The sequence below is a fragment of the Equus quagga genome, chromosome 4 (assembly GCF_021613505.1).
Source record: "Equus quagga isolate Etosha38 chromosome 4, UCLA_HA_Equagga_1.0, whole genome shotgun sequence".
Taxonomy (NCBI): Eukaryota; Metazoa; Chordata; class Mammalia; order Perissodactyla; family Equidae; genus Equus; species Equus quagga.
In genome coordinates this window covers 47,280,774-47,308,670 of record NC_060270.1, presented here as the reverse complement: position 1 = coordinate 47,308,670, position 27,897 = coordinate 47,280,774, and the positions used below count along the sequence as shown (strand labels likewise).

Below are 27,897 nucleotides of genomic sequence, written 5' to 3'. Positions count from 1 at the left end.
GACAGAGGTCAGAATGCTTCACCGAAACCCTAGGAGTGACCAAGCCTAGAATTGTGATCCATTCAAATGATGCAATTCTCTCTCACAGGGTTCACAATATAAGACTTTCTGAGACATATCTATGCACACAGCAGGGAGCTCCCAGGGCTCTCTTTGTTTATCTAAACTGCCTCCTCCCATTCAGATGCCAACCTCGCCTTTAAGCTCAACGGTAAATAGAGAGCCAGAGCACTCCCCAGGAGGAACAGAAGCCCGAAGCCCGAGCAGGCTTGGTGCTGAGTTCTTCTGGCCTCTTTTCTCTGTGTCATTTCAGAAGCTAAACATAGCTCTGTAGGGTTCAGGCGTGGGTGGAACTAGGCTTCAGAACCTCGCTGTGCTTTGAAGTCATGGGGGTTCTGTAGCTGCAGCACAGACTTTTTTAAAAAAGCTCGATTATAAAGCTCCAATTTCCCCCTAGGAAACTCTAAAAGACCTACATGACAAGAGAGACACCAGTTGATTTTTTTATGTTAGTAGACAACAGAGCCAAGAAGACATTAGTCATACATATGTCTGAAAAGGAGAGATTCATTAGTTAACGATAATGAAGAAAATAAAACAACTACTTCTTAAAAGAAGCCACAGTACCATCTTTCTGTGGTATTAAATTATTTGTGATGCTGGCCTTCAGGTTTGCTAAGTCGGCCTGGACCGAGTTGAAGGAAAGTTTTGAGCAAGATCTTCCCTTTCTCGGAGGGGAACCCTTAGGAACCTGGTCTGCCCACCTTCCAGGGCTGCCCAGTGGGAGAGATGCATGAGGATTTCTCCTCTCACGACTTGGAGGAAGAGCAGGAAAAGGAGCAGGAGGGAGTCACAGCTAGTCACCGGTGCTCTGGGTTTTTCAGAGTATCTTATTTGAACATCTATTTATCGAGATGCGTATTGTATTATGCCTCCTAAAACTGCTGTGATTTTGTCAGCTTGCACTCAGCTGATTTTACAGATGAAAAAAACAGAGGCATAAAGATCCCATTGCTTACAACTCCGTTAGCAGCAAACTAGGATAAATGCTCCCGCTTCTTCTCTGTCTTCTCTAGCAGCATTCTTCTGTACAGCTCTGTAAAGTTTCGTTCCACCTAACGTTTGGTCGAATGGGAATGGGTTTCCATTTACATAAAATGGAGAGTTTGAGCGTAGTAAAGACTTAATTAAAAGAAAAATACAAGTTGAAACAGTTTTCCACAGACAAAAAGCAACATATATACCTTGTAGAATTTAATAACAGAATTTATAGAATTAAACAGAACTTAACAATATCCAACATGCCTAGTTTGTTATTATCCTGCATTTATCTTTTTGGGGGTTTTTTTGAGGAAGACTAGCCCTGAGCTAACATCTGCCGCCAATCCTCCTCTTTTTGCTGAGGAAGACTGGGCCTGAGCTAACATCTGTGCCCATCTTCCTCTACTTTATACGTGGGACATCTACCACAGCATGGTTTTGCCAAGCGGTGCCATGTCCACACCCGGGATCTGAACCGGTGAACCCCGGGCCACCAAAGTGGAACGTGCGAACTTAACCACTGCGCCACTGGGCCAGCCCCGCATTTATCTTTTAAAAAAAAAAAATTTAAATCTTCCTCTTCCCTTATGTCTTATGGTTCTAGTGTTGTGTTTTATTATTTAAACTACAGGTAAAAATGTACAATGTTATAGCTAAATTGCACTGAAGTTTATGAAAATAAGTTTATGAACACAAAATAAGACCTTCCCAGATTACCTAAATAAGTATACATCCATGCATTATAAGGTGAACTTTTTCATTTATATAACAAACTTATTAAACTTATTATGCAATTAATATATAAAAATAGCACAGTGTTGCAAAAGCTACTGAGTAGAAGCCAATGCCTGTTTTTACACCTTGAGACCTTTATTTACCTCAGTTGCTGGGCCTCTCCCCAGGACCTTGAGCCAGCACCAGTGACAGGAACTGAGGCCTTCCAACTCCCGGCTCTCACTTCCTGTGAGGTGATTCCATTACCAGGGCTGCCCCCAACCTTTGCCCACCAGCTTCCTCAGATTATGACTTTCCCCAAGGCCATGCCCCAGCTGAAGCAAAGCCATGGCACCACTACCCACCCCCGTGGGCCCTGAGGATAAGGAGCAGCAGTCTCCAGACAGCCTCCCTGCCAGGAGAAAGTGGAATCCAGGAGAACCAAGGGTCCACCATGCTCCTGAAAACTCTCAGCACCAGCCACCCTATTTCTTCTTTCCCTTTGTCATCACCAGAAGTGGGAGTCCCTCCATCTGTCTTCTCTCATATTTCACTCCCTTAATGCTCTGTCTCCTTCCCTTCCTCCCAAGCCTTCTTATTACACCACTTTGGACTTCTATGACCAACTCATTTTGTCTAACTAGGTTCTGCTCATGCTTAGGAGCTCGACAAAAGTGATATTTGAATCTGACACTTCAAACCAGGTGAGATCTTACCCGTTAGATGCCTCCATTACTACTTACCCCTCTACTTCACATTACTTATCACACTTAACATTGTAAGCCCCATGAAGGCAGGAATTATATCTCTATTACTCACACTGTTATATTACCAGAATTTAACATAGTAACTGGCACATAAGAGGAATTCAATAGATCTTTATGGAATAAAAGAAAGAAGAAAGAGGTGGGGAACGAAAAGAAATACGTTCCCAAGTTAGACCTCTGATTATACTTTCCAAGAGAAACATCATGATCATAGCATGCATGCATGTTCTAGGCCTTGTACTGGGTGATGGGGCCCCAAAGGAAAGAAGATAGGATTTCTCTTCCCAGTAGCTCCCAGTCAAGATGCACAGGAAAGGTTCCTAACCTCATTTTGCACATGAGGTTAAATGACCTGCCTGAGGTCACATGGTCATGAGTAATGGTACCCGGCTGCTATGGTGATGCCTCTCAGTTGATAAACTTCTGGAGGCTACTGCAGAGATTAGGCACAATGGAAAGTTAAAATGAAAGCAGTCCCTTTTATGTTTTAGTTCTTTTTAAAAAATCATCTTAGAAACATCCTATCCATCCTAGTGTGTTTTATGATAAGCCAAGACGTAAAAGAACCCCTGTCTTATTTGAGACAGATCCTGGCAGGTGGAGAAGGGCATGTAGGATGAGCTTAGACATGTTGCCAATTGCTTATATTGAAGCCCTGGAGAGTCAGGCCTGTGTGGAGAATCTTCATGGTGTCCAGTACAGAAAGTCCAACTTTCCTCCTTTCCTCAGAGCTTCGAAGAGCTGGAGAAATCAGTAAAGGGCCCTGAGGCTAATTCCCCAGCATCAAGCTGTAGGGCCTTGCTCCATAATGGGGCTCAGCTGCTTAAACAGCTCCTGCTTTCCTCTGGCCTGCTGCCCAGGCCAGATGATGCAATCATTTACTTGAAAGTTCTTGAATTACAAAATAGAAGTGAGGGCCCTTGAGTGATCTGGAAGGCCTGGCCAAGGATTGAGGGAGGTCTGGCAGCTGTCCAGAGCTGTCTAGAGCCAAAGTCACCGAGGAGGCAGCCACAGCATCGCTCTGTGTGACTCTAAGGCCGCCGCTCATAGGATCCGAACTGCCTAAATGACTCAGGAGACCAGCCCTTCCAAAGGGACTGCAGAAGAATGCATTCTCTTAAGTCTCAGATCTGGCGTAGGGGCAAGGAGGAGATGAGCTGTGAATGAACAGAGGGAGGCAGAGAGAAGAAGAGAGCTGGATAAGCTTGGGGCATGGAAAGTGGTTGATGTTGACATAACCCTGTCACATAGCATCATTCCATATTGGTCTGACACTGGACCAAAGAAACATAGGGGCCTTGGGGTGATTCAACCTGGGCTCGATTCCCCACTCAATCTATGTAACTAGCTGGCTATGTGACCTCGTGCAGGTTACTTAACTTCTTGGGCCTCAATTTCCTCATCTATGAGGAAAATATCAAAATATTTATCTTAGATGATTTACATGAGAATTAAGCAAGACTCTTTACTCATTCATTCTATAAATATTTATTAAATGCTCACTATCTGCCAGGGACATTTCCAGGCACTAATGATCAGCAATGATCAAAGCACACAAAAATCCCCCAAATCTCTGCCTTCATGGAATTTACATTGTCTACTTCCACCCAGTACAATAAATACATGATAAGTTAAATATATGGCCTGTCAGATGTTGATGACAGTTTTGGAGAAAAATAAAACAAAGGAAAACTGGGTTGCAATTTTAAATAGGGGTGTCAAGGAAGGCCTTGCTGAAAAGATATTTGAACAAAGATCCGAAAGAGGAGAGACAATGGACCCAATTGTACTTGCATGGTGACTGCCGTGGAACAGGAGCTATGATTTTTGCATTATTACCATCATTACAATTCTTATAATTATTATGCACATTCTTCTCAGTTTCTCAGAAAAATGACTAGTCTAGAACAGAAACAACTCAAAACATTGACATTAATACTACTACTAACGACAATAATAACTACATCAACTAGATTTGTTGAATGCATTACTCTTTACAAAGTCTGAGTTACAGAACCTGACTCCACAGAAGAATAACTTTTCCATCTCTTGGTTGTACGAAAGATTCTCTTAAAATGCTGATTAGGTTTTAGATTTAAAGAGGGAGTAATCAAATCTATATGCTATAGACAACTGATTGCATATTTCTCTCAATTTCAGTTAATTCCTTTTCCAAAAGTTTCCAAAACTAAAATAGAAAGATAATTCGAGATGTTACAGAGTTAGTTCAAGAAATTCTAAGTTTGGGGCTGGCCTGGTGGCACAGCAGTTAAGTGCACGTTCCGCTTCGGCAGCCAGGGGTTCACCAGTTGGGATCCCTGGTGTGGACACGGCACAGCTTGGCAAAAGCCATGCTGTGGTAGGCATCCCACACATAAAGTAGAGGAAGATGGGCACGGATGTGAGCTCAGGGCCAGTCTTCCTCAGCAAAAAGAGGAAGATTGGTGGCGGATGTTAGTTCAGGGCTAATCTTCCTCAAAAAAAAACAAAAAAACAAACAAACAAAAAAGAAATTCGAAGTTATATCAGAAATCATTTTGTGTGATCTTGGGAAAATCACTTCACCTCTCTGGACTTTTACTTTATTACTTATAAAATGAAATAGCTAGATGGTTATCTTGGATCCATTTCTAAAAACTTTTTTTCTATGATCAGCATTAATTACTTACTCAATAGAGACAACGACAGCATTCAATTCCTCAGCCACTGCTGCACACAGTTCATCATAATACCTGATTTCTAAAAGACATAAAGGGGCAATCACCATTAAACAGGTTATTTAATACTGTCCATTCTTAAATTCTGCTAATTGTGGATTGTTTTTAGACTTGGACTTCAGCTATTAATCATAAACATAATAAAAAGCAAATGTGAACATATGTCTCATTAATAGAGTTACATGTACAAATACGCAAAACTTAAATCTGGTTTGTGCTAAAATGTAATTACTATAAAATAACAGGAAGCCTATATTAGATTACATTTGAATGTATTTTTAACTAACATTTATTTCATAATGAACTACATAAAAATTACCAAATTAATTCTGCTTTTCAAATGTATGCCTTTCCAAAAATCACGGCAACTAAATAGTTTCCTCCTTAGAACCAAAAAATTTTTCTCTTTTAATCCTCTTATTTGCTCAATTCAGGGAAGTCACCAATTTGAAGACTATTGGATTCTGTTTAAAGCAACACATAACAAACTAGAATTTTAGGAAGTCAGCATTTCATAGAAAGAGGATCCAATGGTTCACAGTGACAGAGCAATTTTAATACGCAAAAATTTACTCCCTTATCTGTTCTTCCAATAGATTAAGAGGTGGATTGTGTCAAGGGAAAATCAAATATTCCCTTATTTATAGGCTTTCCAAGGCAGTCTTAGAACCAGAAGTTTAAATAACTATGTAACCACCTGCATACCTCCTCCAGCCCAAGCTCCGCCTCTGGCAGGAGCGATCAGTCAAAATTATGTGGAAAAGGCTGACTCTTACAATCCACACCATTCCTGGCACCTACACTTCCTGATCTCCAACATAATGTCTGGCCTGGCAAGTGTCCAATGCTACTGACAATCTTTTCTAGGGAAGAGACTCTGTCTTATTCCTTTTTATATCCCCATCCTCTAGCACAAAATAGAGTGACCAAAGGTCGAGGTTTACACATAACTGTAGGAGTTTTTGTACTGAAAGTCCTATACCCCAGGAAACCCCTCAGCAAACCTACATACTCAGTAAACATCTGTTGAAAATGTGAACAAATCAGTGAATAAAAGAATAAATGATGAACATGGAGTTAAATGCAACGGGATTACTAGACAAAGTTATACTTTTTGGCCTTTGACACATTAAAAAAAAATAACATGTTATTAAAAAAAAACCCAAAAGCTAGAACAAGCTGCCATTGGCTTTAAACTTAGGAGATGCCAAAAGCTCTGGGCTGAAGATGAGGAAGAAGCTCCATGACAATTACAGGCAGAGAGAAGGCCCTTACTACCTCCTGGTAGGCTTTCCACTGGGCTGGTGCACTTGGCTGCCTGCCATTTTGAATGTGTTCTGCTCATGAAGTTATCCAATGTTAAAGAGAATATTCTTGAACTCTGCAAGATTGTTTCCTTTTAATGGTGGCATACTTTATATATTTTCATCTTTGGTTTCAGAAGCAGACAAAAGGTTGACAAGTTAACATGTATACTTAGAAATACTTGTTCTATTTCATAGAAAGACATCTTCAAAACACAAGTTGGCAAAAGAGCTACAGATAATTCCCTCACATTCTGGCTCAATGAAACTTCACCTTGTTTTGCTGTAGAAAGCTACTGTCAACACTTCACAATAAGTTAGTCTATGGTTTGGGTCACTGGAAATATTTTCAAAACAATCTGCCTGAATTAACAACAGGCAAAAACCTTTATATAGGATAACCACATAATTAATCATCCAAACCAGGACCCTTTCAGTGTAAAAAGGGGGCACTTTTAATAATTTTGCTGGGACAATAGGGGTAACTGGGACTGTCTGGGGGAACCAAGTCAAATGGGCCCCCTCTCCTTACCCAATAAGAAAGTTAAACTCAATCTCACGTCTCTCCCAGGGCCAACCACAACCCCAGACAACTTGAAGGTGACCAGGACATACTTGCGCTTGCCAAGGCCCAGCCTCCTCCATGGATATAAACAACGCTGCGTCTCAGTGGCTCTCCTGGCTTTGGAGAGCCTTCAAACACTCTGACTTCCACACCATCAAAGTCAGTGTCGGTCACCTTCACCTGAGCAGATGACCATGCGCTTTTCTTGCTTAAAGAAACGATGATAAAATTCAGTGCCAGCAAACGATGGCTCAGGCCCAGGTAGTGTATCAGGTTACTCTGCAGAGTGAGGGAGGGAAGAAAGAGGGAGAGCACGTCAGCTTCCAACTTTGTCATCACCAGAGCAACACTCGCCAACTCAGTATTTGAATTCTCACAAGCAACGGCCACCGCACTTAAGGACTCAAGGGCCACTTTGAACACAGTAACAAATTATGTTTACCTTCCACTTTTAGAGCTGACAAAGCATTTTCATACATGAGATTTCCTTTGATGTTCAGATCAGCTCTGAGAGGGAAATGGGACAGGAAATATCAGTCCCATTTTATCAAGAAGGCTTAGAAATTAGCTGAACTTGCCCATTTAACTGGATAAGTTGCATTCTGGGACTCAAACCTAGGAACTGTGAATTGCAGGATTCAACCCCTTTTCTCCCCCCCTAAATCAGCACATCATAGTTCCAATCACATACTCCGAGCAGAGGAAGAATACTTTATTTAAATGTAAATAAGAGAGGAAAGCTTTATACTTACTGTAACTATTTTAAAAGCATTTCTAAGCTCATTATATATTTGTGTTAGCTTATTAAACATTATATATTATATATTTAAGTGTGTCTGGTTGTTCTGAAAGTAGGAGAAAGGAACGAGTGTGTGAGAGGGCAGGAGCCGAGTCAACTGTGGCCCTGGTATTTAGAAGCAAACCAGCTCAGACGTAACCAGGAGCTTTTCAGAAACGTGCAAACAACATTCAGCCTGCCGTCTCTTCTCCTTTGAACCCTGAGGACATCAAGCTCTGCATTAAGTGTTCACAGAAAGTTATTTGGTTGGAGAAGGAATCTAGAGAAAAAAGAGCGAAGTCATCCACCCAGCAAAGCCCTGCAGAGTGTACTCCCCTCTGTCCGCTTCTTAGACCAGCTCTTCCTACTGAGTACACTTTCAGAACTGACCTCCCTGTGAGACTTAATGGCCACGGTTCAAAGCTGGAGAATTGGAAGCCAACTGGATGCTAGCGACTAGTCAAACTAGAGAGGCCCAGAAGTGTCAAAGAGCGACTGGAAACTTTCCTGGCACAGAGCATGAACTTAGATACTGTATCTCCTGGTGGCTCTCAAAGCTGGGCAAGAGGAACAGCTGGAGACTAACAGCACCCTTGTGTAGAATATGAAACAGAACATTGATAATTAGTGAAATGCTTAATGCCATCATAAGATCAAGGAAACAATGTTGCTAGCAGAAATCAGGACTACATAAAGTCTGCAAGGCAACATAATCTAGCTTCCCAGCATGTGTAGGGGGCACGCTGCTGTGCCTTGAAGACGGTGCAGACGTGCTGTGACTAATCCCCTCGCCAAGCTCCTGAGCCACTTCCTCCAGTGTCCCATATAAAATGTTATTATTGTATACATATGCCCTGTCGTGAAAAAGGTTGGAAAGCCCCGCATCATAAAACCATTAGCCAGTGTTCATGAAAAACAAGAACGACAGGCAATTAATCTACCCCGAACAGCTATTCCAAGAATTCTATTAATAGTCATTTGTTGGCAATACAAGCAGCATCAGAACAAATGAATATTAATAAAGTAACTCAACTTCTATATGGATCAATCGCCCAGTTTACTGGAAAAGTTAAAACAACTGTTCTCAAAATGAAATAAACAATGTGCGTGTGTGTGCACATGCACACACACACATGCAGACGATTCTAGTCATCAATTTAAGGTCTTTGGCAAATTGGGAAAAGGCAATCATCATTGGAGCCTTGCGGTAAAATATCAGTCTAACTTGGGGAATATTGCGATCTGTCAGGGTACAGCTGAGAATCACTGTATTCACTAAGATTTCTAGAGTTCACACAATAACCCCTTGTCAACACTGTCATCAATTAATAGAGAACACAAAGGATCCTTCCATTTCTCACAGGACAAGTGGCTTGATAGGCATGAAATAATAAAATACAAAGAAATGGCAGACTTGGCTGTGTTACTTTCAGGGCTATATATTTTTTGGAGTTAAATGAAGGCCTTATTGAAGACTTAAGACAAATTATATGTGAGTTTCTTCAACGATGGGAAAGCTGTAAAACAAGTGAGTTGTCTTTACCAAACAGATTAGAGAGAGTGCTCATTTTACCGAGACTCCGCCTTGGGTTTCCTTTATGTCCTGCTTGCTCTGAGTGGCTCAGCCTTGACTCAATCTGCCCTTACCTTTCCAGAAACACTGCTGCTCTGTTAGCTTATGACCATCTGCATTAACAGAATTTCTGAACAACTATCTGCATTATTTACAATACTGACAGGATGGCGTGGGGGCAGAAGTGCTGACTGGAGAAGGGATAGTCTGTTTATGCAGGAAAAAAAGATAAGCAGAAGGGAGAAAGAAAGGGTGGATGGGTGGGAAAAAAAAACCCAGAAAGGTGCCAAAATAAAATTGTACTAAGGTTTGGAATTGCGTTGATAAAAAAGAGAATGAAAAATAATTATCCTAGAGACGGTATAGAGATTGATTCTCTCCATTTTCAAATTTTGAAACAAACAGTAATCACTCATTAACCACCCTTATTATTATTATTATTATCATCAATAGTTATCACTGTCTGAGTGCCTACAGTGTCAGGGTAGGTTGTTGAATTCTAGGTACGATTCTGTGAGGTAGGGACTATCATCCTCCTTGTGAGGAGGACAGAAGAGAAGCTTAAAAACTAAAGTAACCAGTGTGGAAGGTGGATTCCGGAAACCATGGCGGGGAGGTTGCAGGACAGACAGAATTGCCCTAGAGATGTGGCTTAGATCCGTGGGAGCCCAAGAAACTGCTCTGAGTCCTATTCAGTTGGGGACGACATTCACATGTCTATGGGATGTCATGAGGCATGATAAAATTGTAAATATTATCTTTCTTCTCCAATATCTACTGTTTCATGTAGCTCTTCTCACTACTCCCCTCCCATCCCTACTGCCCAACAAGTAAAATCAGTAGCCACACCCACCTGTAGTTGTTATTCAGGGAAGGGTTATGAAAACAAATAGCAAATAAACAGGAGTGACTTCCTGATTTTCAAAAGCCTACATCCTTCGGAGAATTAAAAAAATAGACTGATTTAGAAGATTACATGATGAATAAGAAGACTCCTAGAATAGAAATGATTCTCTAAGCTAGGTGGAAAGTGTGGAGATGAAACGAAGAATATGTGGATTGATATCTAAGGTCCAACGAAAAAAGAACCCTGGGACACAGCAACCTGCAGATATGCCTGTGGAATCTGAGAAGAGCAGGCATGTGCCCCACGCTCAGGTGGAACCTTTGAAAGAGGCAAGACTCTAGGGAAGTGTGACTGCAAGGTATGTCTAGGAAGACAGGGTCTCAAACGGCCTCGGAGTGTTCCTCAGGCTCCAGCTGGTGCAGGAGCAGCAGAGGGATTCCATATCCCAAAAAAAGACCTAAAAGTAACAAGGGCTGCATGAGTGTCTTGCAGATGGATCTGAGATAACCTCTCCATTATCCACGATCCATTATATGTTCTCAAGGGTCCAAGAGGAATCAAAGAGAGCACTAATGGACCTGAAGGGCTCTTATAGATGAGAACACAGGATATCTGAGTGCAACTTGTAGGGACCACACACCAAGGACCAGGTGGAACAATGATGTGGGCTGAAGATGAGTACCCAGATGGCCTTCCCCACTCATTATGCCTCAACACTGTATAAGACCCTCCAAAACCTCAAAGCAAACAGCAATGGGGGAATACCTACATTCACTGGGATTAAGTTCTACTTAAAGAAAGAAGGCTCAAAATATAGACCAAATTATATTTCTTGCATCCTTGAGTTTGTGAAATGAAATTCAGATCCACCTAAGAAACGTTCTCAAATTAACAAAGTTTCCTGAATCCTCCTTAGAAGTAGCCAGAAAACTCCAGTAACACAAAGAAGCAAGCTGAGTGTTAAGAGCCCCACAGGTTGGGAACTGACCCAGTCTTAGCTAGTTGAAGTACTCTAAGGCAGCGCTAGAGGTCTCAACACTTGCCCCCATAACCATACCAGGATGTAGGAAGGGAATTCTGCCTGAGGAGATGACAGGGATGAAGAGTACTCATTACACCTCAGTGGAACCAGACACAGGAAAATCGGTGGGCCATCGGCTCTCTACCCAGATCTGATGACCGAAGGTCAGAAGGCAAGCAAGAATCAAAGGAAGCCAAGAAGAAACTGGACTCTGTTTATTAGCATAGAAGTTAGTTGTTATGTTTGTGAACGGGATTGTTCTCTGTTAATTCATTCAGCATATAAATTAGGGAATATATTCTATGGTCAGGGAACCTTAAGAGGGAGAGAGAGACAATCTTCGGGAGCTTAGGGAAATAGAGGAGAACCAAGACTTGTAAATGAATAGCTGATGTTAGCTAGCTAAGTGACGCAAGCTTACTAAGACACGCCTGGATAAAGGATTGCACAAGTTTAGTGAAGGAAGGCATTACTTCTGCCTGTCCTTTCTGGGATGAGATGCAATAAGGCGTCCAGCCCGAATCGTGCCTTAATGGAAGATGAAGCATGAGTAGCAAGGAAGAAGGTCAGAAACCAAATGCAAAGTGTTGGGCAAGAGTTACCATTTGATGCCTATGGAAGATAAGGTAAATATGGGATGTAGAGACAGAGGGAGCAGGCAATGAAAGGCTCACTCTAAGAGGATGTACAGCACCGAGGTCAAGCACAGACGCCAGAGCCAGAGCACCTGGGTTAAGAGCCCAGCTCCCCCACCCACCAGCAGTGGGATCTTGGGCAAGTTATAAACCTTCCTGAGCCTCGATTTCTCATGTATAAAACAGAAATAACAATAGTAACTACTTCAAAAGATTGTTGTGAAGCTTAAAAAGAGTAAAAACACCTATAGCAGTGCCTGGCACGTACTAAGCCTTACATGTGGTGGTTATAGTTACTAGTACATCTCCGATCCAGAAGACCATTGCATCAAGAAACGTGAGCCCAGGGACAGACAGGCCAATGTTTCTAGGGAAGCTGAGACAATCATTTTTCCCATTATGTACACGTGTTATTAGGACTGCATTGATTATCAAGTTCTGAAATTATTATAGGTTAAACAGATATAAAATAATCTCTAAAAACTTCACCGGTATGCTTATGTCAAAGGGGGAGCAAGAGGCTGGGGAAAAGCCATAGAACACTGATACCCCATACACATCAATAACTTAGCATGTGGTCAAATTTCAACACGAACCAACCACATTAAACACTTAGAGCATCTACTGTAACTCACTACCTGGCTCATTTCTCATGTTCAAGGTTTGTATTCTACGTCAGTGGTCCTCCAACTTTTCCAGTAACGGCCATTTCATCCTGCCAGATAGCTTTTTAATTCTGCTGTCCAAATTCTGTTCTACTCCTATCTATTGTAGGAAAACAATTTCATAGAGCATTATCTGCATCAAAATTATAGTCATATTTTTTAAACGGTGTAAATTTTCTGTGTACTCTATTGAGTTATTTATTTATTTTTTGAGGAAGATTAGCCCTAAGCTAACTACTGCCAGTCCTCCTCTTTTTTGCTGAGGAAGACTGGCCCTGAGCTAACATCCGTGCCCATCTTCCTCTACTTTACATGTGGGACGCCTACCACAGCATGGTGTGCCAAGCAGTGCCTTGTCAGCACCCGGGATCCGAACTGGCGAACCACGGGCCGCGGAGAAGCAGAAAGTGCAAACTTAACCACTGTTCCACTGGGCCGGCCCCATTTATGTGTACTTTTAAATGCAGATTTAATTTTTTTTTATTGGCAGGCAAATTACGTGACTTGCACTGAAGACCGCCATACAGATCACCTGTGATCCACTAATGCAGAACTTTTTATTTTTTTAATTTTTACAATTTTTACAATTTTTCCTTTTTCTCCCCAAAGCCCCCAGGGACATAGTTGTATATTTTAGTTTCGGGTCCTTCTAGTTGTGGCATGTGGGACGCCGTCTCAGCATGGCTTGATGAGCGGTGCCATGTCTGCGCCCAGGATCCGAACCAGTGAAACCCCGGGCCGCTGAAGCGGAGGGCACAAACTTAACCACTCGGCCACGGGGCCGGCCCCAGAACTTTTCTTCTACAAAAAACCTCAATGTTTGTGGCAAGAGACTACCAGAGATCAGATAACCATAATTTGACAAGTGTTAATTAGGCACCTACTATATGTGAAGACTCTGCTACAGGTTATAAGAATACAAAGGTGGGTAAAGGATGGACTGAGAACTTAGATTGTCAAGAATTTAAATCTTGGGTGATGCCCTTCCTTTCCCCAAATTTCCATCCCTCCTTAAGCTTTCACAGTTCTCTGGACTTTCCCTAAGACTGATTTTTAAGAGAAATCCTCTGATTTTAAAGCATTGATTCAGATTTTTTTTTTTTTTTTTAAGTTGCAGACCAAATAAAACATGCCTGCAGGCCAAATCTGGGCTAAGAGCTACCAGTTGCAGCTTCTGAGGTAGAGGACAAGCCAGTCTGACTGGATCTACTGCTCCCTTAAAAGATTTAATGGCCATCCCAACCTTTTGACTATGGCAAGGTTTTCCTATGCCTCCCATCCAACCTGCTGAGAATTCCCATGTTTATGGTTGCTCAGGCCAAGTGGTAAAGTAGTCAGTAGAGGCTAAGTGATGCTCAGGAATTACAGCACCATATCAATCTTCCTCTATCAATGTGCAAAACTGCCCTAATTCCAAACCCACATGTTCAGGCAAACATAGAACACTGGTAAAGAGCATAGGCTGGGGAGCCAGACTGCCTGGGCTTGACTCTCGTTTCTACTCTTGACTGGTTGTATGTCTTCATTAACGTCCTATGCCTTAATCTCCTTGCTGTAAACTGAGAATAACAGTACCTAATTCACAGAGTTGTTCTGAAGATTAAATGAGTAAACATATGGAAAGCGCTCACAACAGCGTCTGCCACATATCAAATACTACGTAACTGTTTATTATTATGATCGCCAACTAATACTTAATATTATAAAAGAAAAGTGTTACTCAGTTTATATCGCACAGAACAAACTTGACAATAGTTATGTCTAGCAAGTTAATTAAGACTAACTAGAGTATTTAGGGAATGTTTGCTTAAGTTATGAAAATTTACAAATTAAGTGTTTAGAACAACTTGACCATCAGCAACTTTTGTTAACCTGTAACTTATGCTTAACTTAACTTGTGAGATCCCAGCATATCTTCTAGTGAGTCTGAGATATTATAAAGTTCTCCAAAAACTCTAAGTGATTTTTTTTTAGTTCTCTTTGTAATTAATATATGTCATATAGAACTTGCAGAAGGAGAAACAGTGTTACAAACATCAAAGATTAGCATCAATACCTTCAAGAAATTACAGGTAATCTGAAAGAAAAATTAAGATTTCTACACAGGCTCATTTCAGGACTGGAGGGGAGGGTGGGGATGTATGTAAAGGGTTAGCCGAGAAGCTACTGGAATGGCCATCCTCCAGAGAAAGAGACCTGGAGGCAAGATTGAGTGCCCAGCCCAGAAAAAAAGGCATAATTGTCCTATAAAAGTGAAAGAGAGAGTAGTGTGACACAGACATGTCCTTGCATGGACTGATTCCCATCCAACCTCATTCTTGGGGGTAGAATAGAGCTAACGCCACATTTCTCCAAATGTTACACAATTCAGCCAGCTGCCTAATGCTCCGCTTCTGAAAGAATGGGTAAGAGACTGAATGGCTTCCCCGCCACTGGAGAGAAGCTGCCTGGGCAGCTGGAAAGGCAATGCAAGGTAACGAGGTCAGCTCCTACCCTGCCTCTTACCGACTTTGTTTTCTATAAAGTTATTACATCATTCTGGGCTCTGTTTTTTCCCACATGTTAACAAAAACAAAGCTCATTTCCTTTGAGTTATTGTGGGAATTTAATTAAAACATCTGGCAGGGGCTAGCCCGGTGGCGCAGCAGTTAAGTTCGCACAGTCCTCTTTGGCGGCCTGGGGTTCGCTGGTTCAGATCCTGGGTGTGGACCTACGCATCGCTTGTCAAGCCATGCTGTGGCAGGCGTCCCACATAAAATAGAGGAAGATGGGCATGGATGTTAGCCCAGGGCCAGCCTTCCCCAGCAAAAAGAGGAGGATTGGCGGCGGACGTTAGCTTAGGGCTAATCTTCCCTAAAAAAAAAAAAAGTAGCATATAGCAGGCATTGGTATATCTATTGTCTTCATTTAATCCAATGGTTCTCAAAACTGACAGCATATTAGTATTACCCAGAAGCTTTTAAAAATTACCAATGCCTGAGTTCCATCCCACACCTATTAAATAATGATTTCTGGAAATGTGACCTAAGGGATGGGTATCTTTTCAGCTTTTGAGGTGATTTTCATACATAGCAAGGTTGAGAATTACTAAGTAAATCAAGTCAACTAATTCATTCAACCAACATTTATTAAATACCTATTTGGTCACACGACAAGCCTAAGCCTTAGCGATACAAGGAGGAAGAAAGCACAAGGGCCTATTTTTGAGGAACATACACACGGAGGGACATCCTAAACACAATGGATGATTATGATATGATGTGGAAACTTCAAAAACAGAGACATGCACCTAAAAGTACAAAGGTTTGTATAATGCAGCCTGGGAGAGAAGAGACAGAGGCTGTCCAAAGAGGCGGGCTGGAGACAGTATGAGCAGGATTAACCGAGTTTTAATGAAGGCTCAGTGGGCTGGAGAAGGATAGCAGGGTGGAGAAAGGCACACAGATGTTTGCAGGTGTGAGCAGGTGTTCCACACCTCAGTCTTCTGCCCACCACCCACACTTTGCTTTACAAGTGTTCAGCATCACTCTCCTCCTGGAAGGGTGGGAAGGCATCAAAGTCCTCTTTCCTATTCCCACCTCAACTACAGAGATTAGAACATTCCTTCACTTGCTAGGGGCTGGATCGCTAATTCAACCCAACCCAACTCTGAAGAAAGGAGAGGGTTGTCTGAGCACCATTTCTGGGAGGCTTTAGGCCACATGGTAAGTTCCACCAGAGAGTGAAAGTCAACTTGCTCAGGGAAAGCAAGAATTGTAAAGTTGAATAAAATAAAAAATGAAACCTTGGGAACAGCATCATTTAAAGGGACAGTGGGCAGAAGAGGAAGAACCAATCATTAAAAGATCTGCCCACCTTCTAAAAGAGGAGGAGGAATTAATTACCAGAATGGCAGGAGAAACGACAGACTGGAGAAGTTAAGTGGGAAGAGAGTTTCAAGAAAGAGCAAGTCGTTGCAAAGTGAGTGGGAGTGAAGAAACAGGGAATGTAGACAGTACTTTCGCCATTAGCAGAGATAAGAAAGCAGTAGGATGAGGGAAAGAGTGAAAAAAATTCTTCTTTTTTTATGAGAGAGACTTGAGCATGCTTGTAGGGAAAGAGCCTGTAAATAACGAGAGGCAAAGGTTGCAGAGGAGAGATGACAAGTGAACTGAGACGGAAGAAGAAGGAGATAGGATCTGGAAAACTGATGGAAGCATTGGCCTTGGGGAGGGCTGTATCAGATGAGTTTCTAGGAGGTAAGGAGGAAAGCTGAGAGGACTTGCCTCTAAATAGAACTTGATTTCTGTTGAGATCAGTCTTGACCCTAAAGAAGACACTGACTTTTCAAAGACTGTCCTCTTTGAAGGCAACCCATTACGATCTGGCTTCCAGGCCCGTATCTCTGACAAAACTGTCGTTATTAAGTTCACCAATGACCCACCAGCCATTGCCAACACCAATGACCTACTTGGCCTCTCTGCAGGCATTTAACAACTGCTCTTTCTTGAAACTCTCTTCCTCTTTAATTTCTCCAATCTCTTGTTTCTCTTCCCATGCTAGTAATTAATTCCTCTTTTTTTTTTTTTTTGTCTTTTATTGTTTCTTCCTCTCCTGCTCTCTGGCCTGTTAAAAGATAGTGTTCCCCAAGGTTCTAGTTTTAAAATTTTATTCAAACTTACAATTCCTGCTTTCCCTGAGCAAGCCAACATATTGCTATGACACAATGCCTAGCAAATAGCAGGTGCTTACTAGCCATATGCTGATGACTTCCAAATTCCAGCTCTGATCTTTCTTAAGCTCTGGGTCCATATTGCCACATTTCCAACTGTCTCCAGGATCTAGCCGATAAGCTTCAAAATTAATATGTTTTACTTTCCCTTCTCCACCCCCAACTCAGCAACTTACTCCCTTAAATTCTCAATTAGTGATCTGATCATAAATCTAGCTTCCAAGCTAGAAACCTTGATATTTTCCTCAGTCCTCTCCTTCTCTCACATGTGTATCTACTCAGTCATCAATTCATGTCAATTCCACCTGCCAACAACTTCTGAATGTAGTTCTACCCCCAGCCTCCACCCCACTCCCACTGCTGCCTTGTATTTGCCTACTGACGTGAATTCTAGACAACACTTTCTTTCTCTATAACCTGCTGCATACTGCTGTCAGAGTTCTTACCCTAAAAGGCTGATCACATTACCTGGCTGCCTAAAAACTTCCATTGATTTCCAGTTTCCTACAGAAAAAAAATCTGAGCTTGGCATTCCAGTCTGACCCCATTCTGCATTCCAACCGCATTTCTCACCACCCCACCCCTTGTAATTTCCAGTTCTCTAGAGTCAAGTGTACTCAAGCATAACTTGCATGACTTTATTTTTTTCTCTACCTGCTAGTCTCTTTGGCAATGCCCTTTAGTGGGGTGCTAGAACCAGCTCTTGCTAGGTCACAAAAACCAACTGTGAAATTTACAAATCAGCGGACATCAGGTCAGTAGCTTGAAATTGGCTGTGGTGGGAGTATTTACATCACCGAAATAAGCAAGAGCTACAAATCAGGGTTTCCCCACCTCCCAGCCCCCAGTGAGTACTCCACTTCCTCTACTTCACCTTTCCTCTCTCCCTACTCACCCAGGGTGTGGACCATAGAATCAGTCAGCCAAAGATCAATTCCAGTCCTGACACTCACTAGTTCGGTGATTCTGGGCTAGTCACCAAACCACTTTATGCCTCAGTTTCTTCACCTATAAAATTGGAGTGATCGTAATACCTACTTTATAGTGCTTTTGTAAAGGATGCCCGGCATAGAACTTAGTATATAAGTGCTCATAATGTTACTTCTTTTTATTCGCTTATGTCTGTCCTTTACAGCATTTCAATCTGTCATATAATGGAGTCTCACTACCTTAGCTTAGCTCTGGTAACTCACAAAGGAAATCTCACGTTAGCTTGGAGCCAGGCTCAATCACCAGCTACATGTTCCTAAACTGAGAGCTAGATATACAAGGACTTCAGGGTAGCAGAGTCCTTTAAGAAATATAAACCCCATCTTCAAGGCTTCCTCAGAAGAAAAGGGTGTGGGGCAGGCCAGGTGGTGCAGCAGTTGAGTTCGCACGTTCTGCTTCTCAGCGGCCCAGGGTTCGCCAGTTTGGATCCCGGGTACGGACGTGGCACTGCTTGGCAAAAGCCATGTTGTGGTAGGCATCCCACGTATAAAACAGAGGAAGATGGGCATGGATGTTAGCTCAGGGCCAGTCTTCCTCAGAAAAAAAGAGGAAAATTGGGAGTAGTTAGCTCAGGGCTAATCTTCCTCAAAAAAAAAAAAAGAAGAAGTAGTAAAGGGTGTGAAGAGTCACTTTTCATTATCCTGCCTTGAAATTCTTTTGTCAAGGGCAGAATGGGTTAAGGAAGTATGATGGAGAGGAAAGACCACAGACCTTGGACAGAGACCAGGGCCAAGTCCTGGCTTTCTCATTTATTAGCTATCTGACCGGGGCAAGCTTCCTGAATTCTCTGGGCTCCAGTTTCCCAGATAAAGAAGTGAAAAAAAGAGTGCATGTGAGGAGTAAATCCACATTACCTATTGTGGTCCCGTCTCTCCCACGGCCCTGAATTGGCAGGAACCTTGCTCAGGCCTTTGGTAGATCTCCATGAGGTTAGGGATCCTTCCTAGAGCAGTCCTTCCTCCCTTACTTGTTCTGCTCAGCATTATTTTTGTAGAATAAATCTTTTGTCCCACACTCTGAGAGTAGGCATGGACCAAAAAAGTTCCATGTGGGGCACAGCTGCACCCTCTCCATGTAGCAAAGCACTGGAGGGAATTACTAAGCCAACCTGTGAAGCACAAACATAATTATGTAACAGTAGGGTTCTCTGATGAGATTGCTCATTACGGAACTTTGAATTTGTTTAGTCCTGGATCCAAGGATTTCATTATAAGCTACAAAGCAAACCTGGGGAGAACCTCACCACCACTCAATTAACAAGGTCACGGAGACCGGAGAACAGCAAGAGCTCACCGAGGGATCCGATACCCTAACCCCTTCACCCTAAAGCCTTCCGTTTGTTCTTCACTCCCAGGCTGCAATTCAATGTGGCAGAGCACAAAAAGGATAAGCTTGTCTCTTTCCAGTTCCTACACTTTTTTGTTTGTTTTTACTATCACACAGAGGACAAATAGTTTCTATATTGCTAAGGTACTTGCTTAGCTCTAAAAGCCTCCTATGTTCTATGACGACATGTCAAGGGGAATACAGATCAGGCATATCCACATTTGCTGTTTGTCAGTCACTACTCTCTGTGTGGGGGCATCTCAGTCCAAGAGTGGTCCAGTGAATCACCCAAGGTCACACAGGCAGGAAGTGGTGGCCTGGATCTTAAAGCAAGCATTCTGGCTCCATAACCCTCAACTATCACTCTCTACTACCACTCATGAGTCAATTTATTCTCTGAGTCTACATCATAAACCTGGAAGATTTTACATTTAGAATGAATGTGTAGCCTCCCATATTTACACAAAGTGTAACTGACGCCCAAAAAGGATGCATGACTTGGGGGATGCTGAGCAGGGTCAGCAGCTCTAGTCTTGACAGCTCTGGGCCAAGGAGGCACCCCCATCTTCCCCTTTCCTCCAGCTCTTCCTCACCAGCACCGTTCTCCCTCAAGCCTTCTCTGGTAACACCTCTTTCTGGGTCCTGTTCCTGTCTCACTCTCCTTTACCTTCCTTCACACACACCACACACACACACACATGCAACAGTTGAAATGAGACTTTACAAAATTAATTTGAGTTCTTTTTTTTACTCAAATCTTTGTTAGCTATAATAGTAATAACTGGATTGTGAGCTCCTTGAGACAAGGTCTGAGGCTTGGGTATCATTTTTTCCAGTGCCCCATGTACAGCTGGTCATAAACAAACGCCTTCATGAGGCTACTTAGGCTACTAAAAGCGTCCCTTGATTGTGAGGACAAGCAGCGTTTGTCTTCATTTGAGTGTTCCCAACAGCAGCTGACTAGAGGCAGCACAAGAGAATTAAACTTCTAAATGAAACCCACAACTTCTCTCTGCTATAGGGCAATCCAGAGCCTGCCCACTGACACCCTCTGCCTGACTTCACAAGGGTGTTACAAGGGACATTCCAGAAATTGAGTTAATCTTCCGCTTTATGTAAAGTGCAGGAGGCACTAAATTAGACGTGACCGTGGGAAAATGGTTTCTTAAATGGCACGTAAACCTCAAAGATATAAGGCAAATGATTTTTATGGATATCTACAGATGTCTGAAGAGCCTGATTCAGATGATGATTATACTAAATTAAGACCCCTTTGTGTACATGCATAATGTGATAATAAATTAACACATTCTACATAAAATACAATTATAATAATGACTTTTTTGTATAATGTTGTACAGTTTATGACCGTTTGAACTTTCGCTTGTTTGAATCTCACAAGGACCTGCGAAATAGGAGGAGCAGGTGTTACTCTCATTTGATGCTCTTCTGAGACTTAGAGAAGTTAAATGCCTTGCCCAGGATTGTAAAGCTCCAAGTGACAAACCCAAATCGCAATGACTGCCCCATCACTCTGAATGTTATTACTCAGAGCTCAGAAGAAAATCATTATTTAAACCAAGCCATTATTTAAAGCTGAGCCTCTCCCATCACGTAGGTTTTGAACTCTTAAAGTAAAAATTTTAAAATCAGGGTGGGGAAGAGAAGCGGGTCATGAAATGTATCCCAAACTCTACCCAACTGGCAGCATATCTGCCAGCACATCTGCTGGGCGGGTTAGCAGGACTAGTTTGCCTATGTGAACACTGCCTAAGAAAATTGGCATGAGTACAAAAGCCAGCTGCTTCCCAGCAGTTAGAATTTCTACAGCCAGCAGTTTCAAGTTAAAGCAGCTCAGCGCCTCCTTGGCCTGAGGCATCAGAGGAGACAGGACAGCCGCCAGCAGTCAGTCCCAGAGGCTCAAGAAGGAAGGCAGGCTGTTGTGACAGAATCTGCAATCCCTAACAATGGAGGTTTGAAATCCACCCCAGGAGAAGCTTCTTGAACAGATTCAGAAAATGGAAACAATTTGCTCCTCATAAACCTTCAGTCAAGGTCCACAACTACAACAAGCTAGTGTGTTTAATGTCTAACATATTAAGTCTAAATCAAAATATCTATACAACAGATGAGATCATTATATTTCCCTCCTGAGTAAATTTATAGGTCAGATATCCCATCAGGAGGAAAAGGGTTCATCTCTATTTTTCATCCACTTGTTTGGCAAGCATTTGAGTGTTTATTGTGCACCAGACACCGAAACCGATTTGGGAAATGCAAAGGTGGCTCCATCCTCAAGAAGATGACGGTGCGTAGGGCAGATATACGCACTGCAATGCCATCGTATGATAAGTACTGAGGGTACATACACAGAGAGAGAAGTAACCATGTCCACCCGGAGGTGCTTGCTATGTGATCACAGCAATAGTGACATTCGACCTGGATCTCGAAGAACTGTTGGGACCAAATAACCAGTGACCGTTCTATAGATGAGAGAGATAAGGTGAGTTTTACTTGAGCCTCAGTGAGGATTATAACCCCGGAAGGCCTTTTCCAGAAAGGAAGAAGCATCTGGAGAAGCATGGTCTTCAGTACAGTCTTATATCTTTTTAGAACAAAGAACATACATTAAACATGCCCAGGATCCATACGCATCCAAATTTCAAAGAGGTATTCAGTTGCAAATTAGGTCAACACGAACCCAGTGTCTGGAAGGTACAGAGGACCAACTAAGACAGAAGAGAATCTAACAGGAGCAGGCTTTACCAACAGGGCGTAGGAGGGGAAGTCTGCGTTCTTGAGAATGCATTCTTCACTTTAATGGCTAAAGCAAGTGTACAATGTATGTTTGACAGGCCACAAGTCCTGCTTCTTTAGTTCAAGCCGAATCAGCTTTGAACCATACGTGAAAATCTCTTGCCAGAGCAAATAGCAGTTTGCCAGAAGAAGAGGGGGGAGAAAGCCCTTCCACACAGAGGAACAAAGTACGGCAACACACGAAGGTACGGAAGAGCAACCTTCTGGAAAGTAGGGATAGACTACTGTCCTATGGCTCTGAGACAAATAGGGTTGGCACTGCATTTGAATGTATTAAAATATTCCTAATTTGATGACTTTGAATCTGGTGTTTATGATGCTCTGTAAGAACATGTATTCCCTTTTCTGTTCCCCTCCCCTACCGTCCCCCATCCACCCAGGACAACGTCTAATGAAGCAAAAGTCTGGTTCCTCCAAAAGAAAGAGATGCCAAAAGAGAAGAGACAAAAGGAGTTTGGCTCACCAACTGATTAGTCAATTGTTAATTTTTAGAATTCACCTGTTTTAAGAGAAGGTTACTGAGAACTAGTTCTTTCATCTCTTATCTCTATTTTCACCATTACACAACCAAGCAGGTTGTCCAGTCCAAGGCTGCTCAAAGGGCGGCCTATCTGAATGCACATTCTTGTGCCCACCTCCACCTCCTGACTTAGAAATTTCTGGAGTGGGACCCAGGAATCTCTGAGGGTGGTTCTTTTGCACGTTTGAGTTGAGAAGCACTGGCCTAGTCAACTCAGAGTGTGAAACAGTCTTTCATTAGGCAGTTTCTGTTGTTAGTGACTCTTTGCAACGGTAACGGGTGAAGATACTCGAGGCCATGCTGCTAAGTGCAGGGCTGGCGATAAGCCATGGTAGAACGTTTGAATGACCACTGCTGGCCTCCCCTAGGATTGAATGGTCCCTTCCGCGAATTCCTATCCTTCAAGACACCTCCTCCGTGAAGGTCCCCCCCTCAACCCCCAGGCCGTCCTCCACAGGGAACTGATCGCGTTATGCTTTGCGTGTTACGCTCTCTGTCAACATGTGTCTTGAACAGATCTCCATTTTTGCACCTTTCCTTTCTCTGTGTGAGGCTTGTTTGTGTCCGTCTCCCCTGTGAACTCTTGCAGGGTAGAAACCCGGTTGGAGTCATCTGCATATCCAGGTACCGAGGCTGGCACACAGCCGCTGCGCAGAGATAAATAGATGCGCAAAAGGCTGTAAAGCTGTAGGGGACGGGGGTGGCAGCGACTTCATCGCGGTGGACCACTTCCCCGCCTCCTTTGGGGCAGCGGCTCTAGTCTCAGGCCCGCCCTCCTTCCACCTCCTCCCTTCCCCCGCCCCTCCCCTACTCAGCTCACTTCTTTCTGGCGCAGCTGGGCTGCCGGGCCTCCGTCGGAGCCACGCTTCACTTTTGCCACTTGTAATCTAATGTGACAGACTCAGGAAACAAAGCATCTTCGGAGCCGAGCGAGGCGGCTGCCGAGAAAGCAAAGGCGGAAGGCGGCGCGCAGAGAGGAGACTGAGAGTGCCTATCAGTTGGCTTTCCCCAGGCCCCGGAAGACAGAGTACCAAGGCTAAAAATGGATTTAGTGAGAGCCTGCCTCGACCTGTGAAATGCCCAGTTCTTGCCCTCTAAAAGCTGCAGAAGCGATGTGATCAGATAGAAGCCAAATTTGATAGGGAATTTCAAGCTCTGGGGGAAAAAGTATAATGACGTCTATGCGGCCTTACTTGTCAAGATCCATGAGTTCAATGGCAAAATGGAGGGATGTGCATGGACCTTATAAGTTGAGGATTCAGGGAGGATGAAGAGGTGGAAGGATGAGGAGGAAGAAGAGGAAGATGAGGTGGAGTCTAACGATGAGGATTCCCAGTCTGAGGTGTCTGATGACACCAACAAATAAGAGGGGGCAGAGACTGAAGAGGAGAAAGAAAACAAAGGGGGGAAAACCACTGAAACATTTAAAACTATTTGATGGACTTTAAAAAGGCTCAGGTTTTGTATTAAAATATGATGTGGACCTATTCCGACGTTCCTAAAATACATATAATAAATGGAAGCGATCAGATCTTGGCCAGCCCCTCAGTGTTGAATTTGATTTTCATCTTGAACACAATAAATATATCCAAAGGTGTTGAAGCAGAGGAATTAAATTTGAGAGTATTTTTTCATGATCTCTTCTGTGAAGGCTGGAAATTGAGGCTTATAAAGGTTGTCAAGTAGGTATGAAGTACAGATTTTCATTTTGGAACCCATTCATCATATCATCACACTACACATGGAACACTCAAGCCAAAACTGAACATGTTCTCAATGCTTAATTCTTCATCTCCTTCAGCCCTGAAATTTCCTAGTGCAGAAAAAGCAGAACCAAAGAAAAACGCTATCTTTTGTAACCCAGATATCATCAGCTTTACACTGCAGAGGAGAGTGATGGATTCGAGGAAGCCTGTGTTGGAGACAGGACACTACTGTCAAAGAGGCCAGGAAAACCACCAATCCAAGGTGTGCCCCCACCTCAGAAGCAGAAAAGGGTTAAGTTGGTTGCATGAGTTATGCCTGCATTATTTTACTATAAAATGGCACACAGTCAAATTTGGCTTAAGGATAGTCTGGCACACAGCAGTTCAGGAGTTTCAGGAAGAACGCATTTAACACAAAGATTCTTCGTTTCTTGGTGGGTATTGAATTGTGTGTGACCCAGTGATTTAAAAAAGAAACATAAGCATAAGGTTATTTACCACTGTGGTGTTAATAAAACAGGATTATCCAACTTTTTCCTCCTCTCACACTGGGTATTGAGTAAATAAGGTGACTAAGCATATTTTCTTTCTGGTAAAGCTTTGCTGAAAGTTACCATTTTATCATTCTTTTATGACTTAAAATGAATAGGATCAGTCAATAAAAATGAATGAAGGAGTGGATGTTTGCATAGGCTAGGCAGTTCTTGGTTTGAAGCTGGGTGCCCATCCACACAGGTCACAAGGATAATAATGCGTTTGCTCACTGCTTCATCACTTAGCACGTTGCCTGGCATCCAGAAGGTGTGCAAGAAACACCTGGGGAATGAATGAGTGTCCATAATCACACTTAGAAGTGTATATTTAATGCTTGAAAAAGAAATACACTGGTGCTTCCCATCTATCTGTAACTACTTACCAAGACATGCATTACTGCGTCTCATAATTATGAGACTACTAATTTTACCTTAGCAAATACCCAAGAAAATCAAATCTAGAATATGTCACAAGACTACAAACAAACAAAAATTGGAAATGGCTCACTAATGTGCAATTATCAGGTACTCTACTAATGAAAAAAACATAAACCTGGGAGAAAGTTAATCAAGTAAATCAATTCCTTAGGAGAGTTAATGATAACTCAATCTAGTTCAGATGCCTGCCTGGGTTTACTTGGGAAATTAAGCCATGTTAACATAAGGAGGCGACTGAACAGATACCATCTACTCTATGTGCAATTCTGTAGAGAAATCCCAGCATTTGGAACTCGCAGTTTCAGAGTACCATTAAAGATCTATCCTCGTGGAGCTTGTGAATGGCCTCTCTTGACCTAATTCTCTCTAATCTAGGTCTCAGCCCTCATTTCCTCACACATCTTTCCTCACCAAATCCCTTTCTGGAGGGCTCAATCCTTACTAACTTAAACTGGATGTAAATAAAGTTGTACGATTTTAAAACCTGAAAGGCCCACATATATAGACACTCTTCTTTGAAAACAGAGGAAACTGATGCCCAGAGAGGTGTGGTGACAAGCCCCAAATCGTCCGGTTACAGGTTTGGACAAGAACTCAGGTCAGCTGATTCCTAGTTCCAGGTTCTTTTTTTTTTTTTTTTTAGGAAGATCAGCCCTGAGCTAACATCTGCGGCCAATCCTCCTCTTTTTGCTGAGGAAGACTGGCCCTGAGCTAACATCCGCACCCATCTTCCTCTACTTTATATGTGGGATGTCTGCCACAGCATGGCTTGCCAAGTGGTGCCATGTCCGCACACAGGATCCAAACTGGTGAACCCCGGGCCGCCAAAGCAGAACGTGTGCACTTAACCACTGTGCCACTGGGCTGGGCCTAGTTCCAGGTTCCTTCACTACATCTTTATGGAAAAAAGTTCCAATTTATCTCCAAGTTTCTGTGACCCTAATTTTTCTTTCTCTCCCCTTCATAGCAAAATTGCTCAACTCTATACTTATTTTTGTTCTTTTAATTCTGCCCTCCCCTTTTCTGTTCCATCTGCCTCCCAGACCTAGAGCATCCATATTTCAACAGCATTGTTCTAAATCCTCACTCTCAGCTGACCTGATCCCTGAGCTCTCTTTCTAGGCTTTTGTTGCCTTTTTACATACTTAAAATGTGAGAATGTTAGAGCTGGAAGGAAAACTACAGAGCAAGTTTTCCCGAACTGAGTTCTATGGAACAGCAGCTTGGGGAGACAATTTTGCACAGAGAACAAAGAGTGAAACGTTCTGTCATCCTGTGATTAACTAAGCTTGGGAAATGATGCATACCAATTCTTCTCTCAGAAATTCACAGGGCACATCAGCTTTCTAAAGACAGAAGTCCCAGTAGGAAAAGAGAAATTTATTTAACTCTGCTTAGTCTTTAATCCTTTCACACGTATTAAATTCCCTTAAAACTGGTTCGGGAAGGCCTCACCTAGTCCAGCCCCCTTGTTTTACAGATCAACGCTGAATCTGCATTTGAATGACTTACCAAGGTCCTGCTTTATTTTGGGCCATACCCAGGGCTCTAATGCAGCTCTGAGTCCTTGGCCAGGGACTGTGTGCTCTCTAAGTATTACTCCTCCTTGGCTGGATCCAATTCTTTCTGGTCTCCCGCACACTCAGTATCCAACGCTTTGCCCCGAAAGGGACTGCAAATGTTCACACAGTGTATGCCTGTGGGGGGAGGTAAGAAGTGGTGGGCTCTTGATCTTATTTCAGCTTGACTCTGCATCCAATCAGGACATAGGATTGTGCTGGGTTTCCTCAGTTACACAACTTTTATGTGACACTAAAGATTGGGGCACATGCATGCAAAGCCATCCTAAGGATCTTTCCCAGGGGTTCCAGGGAACTGGAGGAACAAGCCCAGAAGGTCAACTGAAGGTGAGACTCTTCAAATGGGGGCCCTAGTCTTTAGATGAACGGGTTGGGTGAACCTGGGCCCCTCCAGAAACTTGGTGGTACGTGCCAACCTGTCCTTTCCTCCTCTCCATGCTTCCTTTTCATTTTCTCCAAGTTTTCCCAGTTGATTCTAGAGACTGTACTATGCCAAGAATTAAGTTCTCCTCTCCCCCATTTTTCCTGGGGGAGAGGAGAACTAGGAAGAAGTAACACAAAAGGAGTTTTAAGAAAGTGGAAAACATACTTTGCATAAAGGGAGGTCTGTCAGTGTTACATACTTTCTATGTGGGATGCCTGCCACAGC

General features: G+C 42.8%; 1 protein-coding gene across 1 annotated transcript in view; it reads right to left on the bottom strand.

Annotated features, from left to right (window-relative positions):
* NCEH1 (neutral cholesterol ester hydrolase 1) overlaps window positions 1–27,897 on the bottom strand; it is a 54,546-nt gene that overhangs the window by 10,463 nt on the left and 16,186 nt on the right. The window contains exons 2-3 of the mRNA XM_046659914.1: window positions 7,159–7,387; window positions 5,192–5,261 (exon numbers count right to left, since the gene is read on the bottom strand). Of these exons, the coding sequence (XP_046515870.1) occupies window positions 5,192–5,261; window positions 7,159–7,387 (299 nt within the window). The remainder of the gene's footprint in view (window positions 1–5,191; window positions 5,262–7,158; window positions 7,388–27,897) is intronic.